The 10,399-nt window shown below is 42.0% G+C and overlaps 1 protein-coding gene across 1 annotated transcript in view; it reads right to left on the bottom strand.

Moving 5' to 3' along the window:
• Positions 1-6,752: 6,752 nt before the first annotated feature.
• The window catches only part of LOC6609711 (potassium voltage-gated channel subfamily H member 8), a 28,795-nt gene continuing 25,148 nt past the window's right edge, over positions 6,753-10,399 (bottom strand). The window contains exon 16 of the mRNA XM_032716016.1: positions 6,753-9,748. Coding sequence (XP_032571907.1) covers positions 7,949-9,748 — 1,800 coding nt within the window. The 3' untranslated portion in view covers positions 6,753-7,948. The remainder of the gene's footprint in view (positions 9,749-10,399) is intronic.

Below are 10,399 nucleotides of genomic sequence, written 5' to 3'. Positions count from 1 at the left end.
AGAAATATATGGCTAATTATGCATGGAAATCCGGCACATTGAATGGAATGTACCAGCCAATAAATTATTACCCTAACCAGACTAGAATAATTGCAAATGGAAGGCAATGAAATGAATTCGATAGCTCCCTCGCCTTCTGATCCCGAAGGACCCAGGATCATTAAATCGCATTCAGTGGCCACCGCAGTAAAGTTTTCCCCCTCCATTTTCCGGCCCCACATCCCCCGCCCCCCTTTTCATGCACCGCAGCACAGTTTGTCACATTGGCTAAAATGCCTCGGGCTTTTCCGGCAGAATGGAGAACGGTGGGCAAAGAGCAAAGGGCATGGGGCATTGGGCATTGGGCAGAGCCAACCTAAGCTGCCAAAGAGTTATGCTATTACATTTCTCAACGTGTTTTTCGCAAGCTCCTTTTTTCCACTGTTTTTGCCCCAGCAGCTGCCACTTCAATTACATAAAATTCACATTATTGGGCGGCAGCGTACTTGAGGCGAGACGGCGTAAAAGAGTTTTTAAATTAGAGGCCAGCGGCGGCCACCGTATCTGTATCTGTAACTCTGCATCAGTATCTGGATCTTCCCTCCATTGCGGGACATTGCGGTGCCGCAGGTCAGATTGATGGCCTGACACCAGCCGGAAACATTTCGGGACAGCACCGCTACCCGGCGAGTGGCGCGGATACGGGATCCACCTCATCCCCGAGACTCGGGACCAGATTCATCAGCCAAGCGTTGCCAAATGAATGCCAGGGGCCAAAGCAATCGGCTACAGAGCAGGCAACAAAAAACAAAGCGCTTGATGGGAAGAGTGAAAAAGAAAAGAAAACACAAATTCTAAAATCGAAAATGGAAAGCCGTAGCTGGAGTACTCTTTAAGAATATTTAATCAAGGGACATATCTTAGAATTTCACTCATACGTGAAATAAACACTTGGAATAAGAATAGGAAAAAGTTAATATGAGAAAGTACATAAAATGAAAGTTAAGTTTAGTTTAATGATATACTGATTCATTTCTATATAATAAGTTTTAGCACAGCAACTAACTATCTTTGCCACTTTCGAGTTCATTCTTCAACTTCAGCACTTCTTAGGTTAAGAACTATATCTAGACTGTTTGGCGATGGGATCAATGTGCTAAATAAATAATTATTAAATAAAATATGTGTCACCTTCAATGCAAAATGCTTATGAAAGTGACTTTACCCTTATTAAGAGTATACAAACAAAATAAAACGAAGTCAGACAAACAAAATTTGAGCAGGAACAAAAAGCTGGCCGAAAACAAAGCCGCTTCTAATTTACATGGACCCACGGAGCAGGACCTCGACCTGGACTTAGGACCGGACTGCGATCCCAGGAATCCCCCAAAAAAAAAAGGAATCCGCGCCCAAACAATTCATTTAAAGTTGCGACGCTTTTCGCGCATTTACCGTTAAAATTTAATGCCCCCACTTGGGCGCCAGTTAAACAGAGAGAAAGCGAGCTCAGTTCGGTAAATAAAGCAGACAAGGAACGCATAAAAAAAAGGGTTCGTTATTTTTGGGGAATGGGGGGTGGTGTTGTAGCACACAAAAACTATTAAATCAGAATGCCTGCTAAGCTGCGTTGAAAATTGTTTGCTCGAAATTGGTAATATTTCGGTTTGCCATAGGCTGGCTGCTTTTATCGCTTTCGGCGACAAAGCAAGTTCAAAGCGGGAAAATATGTTTAAGTTTAAGGCGAACCCATTCCGGACAATTAGGCGCAATTTGCATGATAAACGTGCCATCAAGTCAAGCCACAAAGAGCATGTTTAAGTGCCGCACATGCGAGTGTGTGTGTGTGTGTGCAGTCAAAGAAAATTCGAACAACAAAAAACAATGAAATATTTGGCAATATATTGTATACTAATACTAATACTAATCACTTTATACTAGTTTTCCATTGTTTTTGATTATCATTTAGTTTCAACAACAGATGTCACACACCAAACAAATCCTACGATTTTACCAACCATTTATTCTCCATTTACTTATTTATTAATATTTTCTTCGCCTGTACTTGTTTGATTTCGTGTGCGTGGAGCAACAAAAGTTTGCCAAGTCCTGGCTGAGGAAATCTTTTTGTGTGTGCTTCCACTTAAACGCTTTCGAATGAAGTTTCACGCGTAAAAGTCATAAATAAAAAGACAGCCAACATGCATGTTTGTAGGTGGCTGGGCGTATGGAATTCGGAGATTTTGGTGGCTCCCCGTTGTTCCATTTCTTCTGTGCGGCACTGACAAATCTGTAGAACAACGCCCAGAGCCATAACGAATACTGTCAGCCACGCGTTCGCATATGAAAAACTCATTTAACTCATAAATTATGCACTAAAAAACAAATAACTCATCATTTTTATGCGCTCGTCGAAGTTGGCGAACTCCGTGGAATGTGTGAGTCTGGCTGTGGGTGTAAGTATGGGTGTGGCCTGCATTTGCGGGTGACACTTGCCCCATAAATACACTCGTGCAAAAATGTTGCTAGACAAAGTCGTAAAACAGGACGAGCGAAAACTTTGAGACAAGCAATAAAATCCTTGCCCCCAAGGAAGGCGAACTATAACTGCCAGCAGCTCACAAGGTCGCAGCGACAACTAAACGTTTGGTAATTGAAAACTGTAATTTCGAGTACTTACAGTTGGCTGACAAGCCAAAGAACCCTACCAAGTGGGAGGATCTACTTTGATAACATCACTCCGATTTCCATGTAACTCGTTGGAAACTGCAAAAATTCGGAAAACTTTGTTATTACTTTTTGCAGAACTCGATGTTTCCATAGTTGGGTAATGCAAAGTGGATTCCTAAATTTTCATTTCGCCTATGTGGCCATAAATTTTATCAGGTGCGCCACAAAAATTACAGGTGCTACTCAGTTTTAAGTCTAAAATTCATCATTTTTATAATTTTAAATATTTGACATCTTTTTTTCGAGTATCTGCAATTTCTCCAACGAATATTTTGTCTTGGATGTAAAAGACGATTATCGGGCTGGGAAATGATAAATGTATGTGTTCGCGTGTGGATTTTGTATGCATGCTTTGCTTTACATATCTGGGCATTAATATAAGCACACTCGAACACATTTCTTGGGGCGGCCATTTAGCAGTATTTAAAATTTATGACCTGACTATTAAGTGCGTATTAACTGAATGCTTTGTGCATGCCATAAACTTGAGCCTTCGCCGAATAATGCCGAAAAGGGGGGTGTGGCATTTCGCATGACAAAGAGTCTACTAAAGGGCAACTTTTGCCGCTTTTGTAAAAATTGCTACCACTCTCGTACAGTCACTCATTTCCTGCCACCTCCTGCACCCCCACCCTTTGTCGAGTGTATGTGGCAAAAAGTTGCCACAAAAGTTGCAAAAAGTTGGTAGCATAGAGTAAAAAAAAAAAAGAAGCGGCAGCTGAGTGAAACTTGCCCTCTTTGTTACCTGTACGGGCAATTGAGGGATTTTTTTCGCAATGAATGAGTGCCGCGGGTTTTTGCGGATGCAACTGGAGCGGAATCCCATTAGCTAATCAAACGCGCTGTCCACTTGTCAACGTGGCCAGAACGCTTGAATGAGCCGGGTGTCGCTTTGCTGCTTTGCTAATTACTCCCCTGAATCCTTTTAATACGATTACGACAAGGCTGTGTTTTCCCGGCAGTGCGGTCAGCCCGGCGTAATGAACCGCACATTAGGGCCAACTCCTGTCCGCAATCCGCCATTGGCGGCCATCGCCAATCGACGCTCCCCAGTCGACGCAGCTTGGCTATGGCCATCGCAAGTCGCGGCTGACTTACTGACTAGCTGGCTGGCTTTTCTTTCGAACGCGTTTAAAGTGCATCACATATTTTCCCAAGCCGTTCAGCTGGTCGGCTTCTTTGCACTGCACCAAAAATAAATTAACATTTAAAGAATAAAATAAAAAAAATAAATACATAATACATACACAATTTTTAATATAATTAATTTATAAATATTGGTGAATATTACATACAAAATTAATATTACAAGTTTTCTTTATTTTTTATATATAAGTATGCCCCATTTATCAAGTTTTCTTTCAGTGTATCCATTGCTAGGAAGCTGCATGATGACTGCAGCACTGCCCGCTTGCAGTTCAATTGAATTTTAGTGGGGAACTTGTGCTGCCACTACCACCCACTCCACCTACACTTATACGCCCATACACACCCACACACACACACATACTTAACTCACACCGACGCGCATTCATTTCTTTTATTTGGTGCAAAAGTTTTCACCCAGCCCACCTTTTAGCAGTGGCCCGTGGCTTGTTGTGCCGCTTCATCGATTGCGTTTGGTAATTTGCTTTATGTTCCTTTGCCTCGGCCCTTTTACTTAAAATAAATTAGAAATTATTGGAGCATTTGGATGCTCCAGCTTCGAGCGGTAGTGAGTTTTCGATTGATTTGGAATTTAGGACATAAATATATAATCGGCTTGGAAGCGATTGGCTGCCAAGCGGAACTTGCCTCGTAAATAAACTAAAGTGGACAGAATGCTCGAAACGTTTTAGTAATTTTCAGAGTTCCTATGAGAAACAAAAAAAATGACATAAAAGATTCAATTCACAACAATAGAAGCACTTTTTAATGTAAGTATTTTTCAAAATATAGAATACTTTTCATTTCACTAAGCTCTGAAATTAACTTGAGAAACCATACCAAAATAAAAAGTTAAAACTTTATTATTCAGTCATTAAAGAGGTAAAAAAAAAATGCAGTAAACCAAGCGAGTAACAGTATCCTGCTGAATGTAGCATGGTTTGTTTTATTTTCCTCTTGTTTATTTGAAGTTTCCAACTCAAACTGGTTGATTAAAATGTGTGTTCCAACAGTTTTGAGTTCCCTTAAAGATGCCAGCGGAAGTTCAATTAAATTTGGGAGAAGTTGTTCAACTTTTTTGCAGCCAATTTAAGCACAAGCAGGAAGATCCGCATGTGCAGCTTGTATTGTTTTTATGAAAATTGGAGCACAAATTACTGCACGCTTATGACTGGTCCTCCATGCTGCACATGTATGGAGTATCTGTGTGTGGAATATTTTTGGCGTATCTGTGTGCGATCAATGGCCTTTGTTGTTGTGCTTGTATTGCCATGAATTTCATCAATTACTGCATCGAAATCGCACACTCATTCGGATGTCCAAATTTTGCGCAATTTCAAATCGTAGGGCGTGCGTTAGACCAATTTGTTTTGGCGTAATTAAGCGAATGACCCGCCCCCTTCACCCCACCGCCACTCTAATTGCCACCGATGTCTGCGATCCTAATTAAAACAATACACACTTGGTCCGCATTGGGAATTTCACATTTCGGGCAGTGCCAATGATTTCGATCGGGCAATTTAAGCGCATCTTATTAAGCGACAATTATTCCTAAGCTTCCAATGACAACTCCTGCCCACCAGCCAGCCAACCAGCTCACAATCCTTGCGAAGTTTTGTGGAAAACTTTTCCCACTTTTATTCTCTTTTATGGATGCCCATTGAGGCATTTGTGCCGTTGCGACCGCAATAACAGTGAAAAAATAGCAGTAGTTAGCTTAATTTCTTTGCTCGAGTAGTTTTTCTTGTCGTGCAAAAGAACAGAAACAAAATGAAACTGAAAATGAGACTGGGAAAACACACCGCAATGAGTTTGATAATAGTTTCAAGTTATTAACATTCATTTTATTCTCTTACCCTTATGTTTCCCACATCCCCCTCTACACACAAAAGCGTTTCTATCAGCGAAAATGTTCGGCAAAGTTTTAAAATAAATTATTTTTGTGATAATGGCTGCATTAATGAGGCTCAGAGCTAATTAGAGCCCCACCACTGCCAGTGCAAAAAATAATTTCTTCTGTGCACTTTGGCATATGAGAAGTACATTTTAAAGCTAATCAGCCAGATTTTTCGATTTCGAGCATGTCGTTGAAAGCTTAATTTGAAAAGGATTTCAGTTGCGACAAGCACCTAGAATTTCAGTGAAAGCGTCAGGACTCTAAGCTATAAATTGGATTCTAAGTGGTTGAAATATTTGATTAAAAGGAATAAGCTTTTAGTTGCCTCTACTTCTAAATGAAAGCTTTTGTATGTCATAAGGACGTACGAGCGTAAAAATAATGTATATTATACATAGCATTGAGTTATTTTACATGTTCACTCTTGTAAATAATTAAGTTTGTAATTGTATTTGCTTTAAGTATTTAGTTAGTAAAATTTCAATAAAATGTTTTCTGACATAGCTTATTATTATAAATGTAGAATGTAAGTATACTGGCCTGTAGAATACCTACGTATAATATACATTTATGCTTACTTAAATCATGTAATATCTAATAATATCAGGATTTATAAATAATCTATTGTCACCCTAACATATGTCAAAGAAATATTTTACCCAGAAATCCTTTTTTTCTTGATTTGTAATTAAGTATGGTTTTCGATTTAAGGTGCTTATCTCTTTCAGCAGAAGGAACTACGCCCCAGGAGCCTGAAAACGAGGGCTTAATACCCCAATTGACATGCGAACATGACGCACAAAAACTTGGCAGTCAGGTTACCAGATTATGGCAAAGGGACGATACCAATCGACCAATTGAATTAAGCGCTTTAAAGCGGCGCCATTGATGTCAATGGGAAAATCACGCAGTCATCGGTCGGAGGTGGAAAACCAAAAGTTGGAAAATCGGAGATAGCGCAAAGTCAAATCCAACACTGAGAAAATAGTCTACGATTAGCGTGTCACATCAAATTTATTGTTTATTGAAGTATCGAATATCCTTTTATACTTTGGATGTATAACTACACATATAATACATACAAGTATATAGTCTCGATAACATTAAGTTAAAACATTTAAAAACGTTTATTAGGTTCTCAATTGAATAATCCTGCATCATTATGGCTAAAATATGTATCCATCTAAACACATATAAAACTTATTATCATAGGATGCTTACATCAAGGATAGAATGAAGCTCAAGTCTTTATAGGTTTTCGGGAGCAAATATACACATACCATATATACTATATACACTCAGGATATATGTGGGATTTTAGAAATTTACACAGTTTAGTTGACCATTTCTATTAGCCAACTTATCAGCACGGAATCAAGCTGAGAGTTGAGCTGCATTCTCGCTTGGAATCACAAATTACTTTTTGCCCGAGATCTCACTTTTGAAGTGGAACTCTGTCCATTCGATATATGTAGCACACGATTGTCGATTATCTTAACTCACGTCACAGTGACTAGAATGAATTTACTGCTTAAGTCTCTACAAATCTGTTAAATCCCCGTTTGATAATCATGTCAATGAGCTTGCCTAACTATGCTTAAATTCCAGATCTTAGATGTATGGAGAAATGCCATATCTGGACATGCCATATTCTGTCCCAATTTCCCCTTGAAATTTAAGAGCTTCTAAATCTCAAAAAATGTTTCTGATCCTACAGATCTAGAACACTATTATTACACCACATTATTGTAACACAAAATTCCAGGCTGGTGTAACTTAACTAACATTTCACCATTTTTGTAAGTGTATTGATATTTAGTTGCTAGGCAAGATATACTCTTACTCGTATTTATCTTAAGTCGGAGGTCTATAGGCTTTGTACTTCCGCTGACATATGTTTTCATGTATTCTAAGTGGGTATATCTTTGCTTATTTGGCTACGAAAATAAACAATCATCTCGTTATAACAGCTGAGCCTTACAAAAATAATTTTTAGGCTTGTTAAATACTTTTGGCTTGTCTGATATGCTTTACAATATGTGAAGGTATTCTCGATAAATCTACGGGGATACAGATGAACAACCAAACTCGTGTGGGTATCTTAAAGATATTAAATGTACAAGCGTCTTTGCGTTTCAGTATTAATTAGGACATAAATCACGAACGGCGGTTTGCATGCGAATGACTCATTTTGGCTGCTTATTTGCTACTCGGATCTCGCAGGGAGCGAGTGGAGGGCAGTCCACGCAGACCCTTCTCCAATTTATCGGCATCCCCCGCCGAGAAGCGGAAATTCATAGCCTGTCCTTGGCCCTGATTCTGGCTTACGCCCAGCAGGATGGGTCTTGAGTTCCGACGAGGTCCCAGGAGCTCGACACTCTCCTCCTCATCGCCCCCGTAGCTCACTCCCGCCACAGGAAGTGGTGTCTTGGCAGGTGGTGAGTACTCAGCGGTGGCTTCGGATAATCTTCGATATTCTCCGCTCCTCGAGTGCTGCAGCTTCCAGGAGGCTCTTCTCGTGGTCGCCACACTGGCCACACTCTGGCTACTGTTGCTGCAGTGCACCGAGGCGTTCGTGGTGGTCAGGTTGCCCGTACTCTGCGACACCAGACAACTATTGGAGCTTGAACTGCTGCTTGATAGGCTGGAGTTGCTGCCACTCGTGCTTTTTCGTATGCTTCTTTTTGAGGATCGAACTTCCTGGACAGATGGCACAGGAGTTGCATCCACTGGAAGCATGGAAGTCGGGTGCTGCTCCTCAGGACTCAGCAGAGCATCCGTGCTCTTGCAACAGCTATGATGACTGGCCGAGTGTTTCATTGTCCACCGAAAATCATTGGAGTTCTCATCATCTAGAGGCGGGTAAATGCGACCAGGTGTCGGGACTGTGGATGTTGTGATTAGTCTCTCCTTGGAACTGGCCAAATTGGTATCCGACGGCGAAACACACTCATCTATCGTATTTAAAGGTGATATCTGCAGCGTTTGCTTTTGCTGCAGGAGATCCATTTCGTTTTTAATGGCGGGTTCAATGCCCAGAAGTCCCAAAACCAAACGAGGATTGGCCAAAACGAATCGCTCAAAGGTTGGAAAGTCTATGCGATAGAAGTCCGTTTGGCTGCTCCTGCTGGTCATAGTCTTCTTGGGCTCCACAGGTGAGGGTGCCTTGGAACTGGCCGTATTACTGGTGGGCAGTTGGACATCCCTGCCCCAAACCTCGGGAGGATGTGATGAACTACGTTGCATGGCTGCCAGTTCAGCGGCTGCCAAAACTCCGCCCATCAAGCCGTGCTCGACTGCAACTCCTGATCTTGTGCCCGCAACTCCACTAATGTTGGGTATAGATCTTGCTGGAGGGAACTTGAGAGAACTGTGTGATGTCATGGCATTGGAGGTGAATGTCATTTCCTGCAGCGCACTGATGGCATTACGAACTTCTGCACTCAGTTGGGCCACATCCTGGTGCAAAGTGGAAACCTGGGAGTCCAAGCGTTCCAAGGAGGGTCTTTTACCGCCCGACTGTTGCTCCTCTTCCAGTGGTTCGGGCTCCTCAAAGGAACCGCGATCCAGGCTACAAGCTGCGTTCAGAGTCCTATGCCTCTTGTTCGTTTCCCTTAAGGTAATCAGAGATCTACCCCGCTGATGCAGCCTCTGGTTCCTGGGACTTCCCATGCCCAGCAGTGGAGATCGTGTTGCATGCAGCGGAGAATTGCTTATGTTGTGCAGCGGAGAAGCACCACTTGGTGCTCCTCCACCGTTTTCCTTCTCCCCCTTGCCACCTTCCTCGGCCTCCTCGCGATTTTCATCATCCTCACTGATACTGGGCAGGGGAAATGATGGTCCAATATCGGAGTCCTGGTTCTCGTAGCCCTCCCTCAAATTGCAGGTGAGATCGTGCTGAATATCGTTGGCAAACTGCTGCTGATACTCCGGATATAGGCGTAGTACCTCCACGAGACCACCCATGTGGATGCACTTCAGATCACAGTAGGTTAGCGCCTGGAAAATATGGAGTGAAAATACGGAAAAACATGTAAGTTAAATTAAAAACCATGGCAAGTGCTTCAAAGGTCGTTTTGGCGTTAAACGATTATGCACTTTGGGCGGGGAGGGAGGCGTGGCAGCTGGTGTTTGCGCCCATGAACAACATGAAAAAGCTAAAACGCCATGTAAACGGTGTGTACGGCGCAGGGTAGCCAAGGGTTTTATGAACCATTAATCACAATAGACATAACATATTTCAAATAATAATAGTCTTATGAGTAAACGAAGTCGGCTTGCAAACTACTTCCAATTAGTAGCACTATTTAAAATAAATACTCTGAAAATTTCTTTCTATAGGGTACTCCATAGTCGATTTTAAGTTCAGTAAGAAGCAACACTTGGCAATGTTGACGCCTTGGCGTCTTCTTTACATACTCGAGTGCGCCATCTTGGCGTTTACACACTGCCTCTCACTGACACACACGCTGACGCACACACACTCGCAAAACACAAACACGTGGAGTGGGGGGATGCGAGTAGTATCACTCATACGACCCGTGCGCCGCGTTGTTTGCCGGAGTGGCGATACAAGGAGGAAAAACGCGTGGCGTCAGATGCTCGCAATGTCTGCACTTTATTCCGCCAAGGCAGACATGCAAATAAACA

The sequence above is a fragment of the Drosophila sechellia genome, chromosome 2R, assembly GCF_004382195.2.
Source record: "Drosophila sechellia strain sech25 chromosome 2R, ASM438219v1, whole genome shotgun sequence".
Taxonomy (NCBI): domain Eukaryota; kingdom Metazoa; phylum Arthropoda; class Insecta; order Diptera; family Drosophilidae; genus Drosophila; species Drosophila sechellia.
The sequence above is the reverse complement of the archived record's forward strand: the minus strand, read 5'-3'. Positions and strand labels throughout refer to the sequence as shown.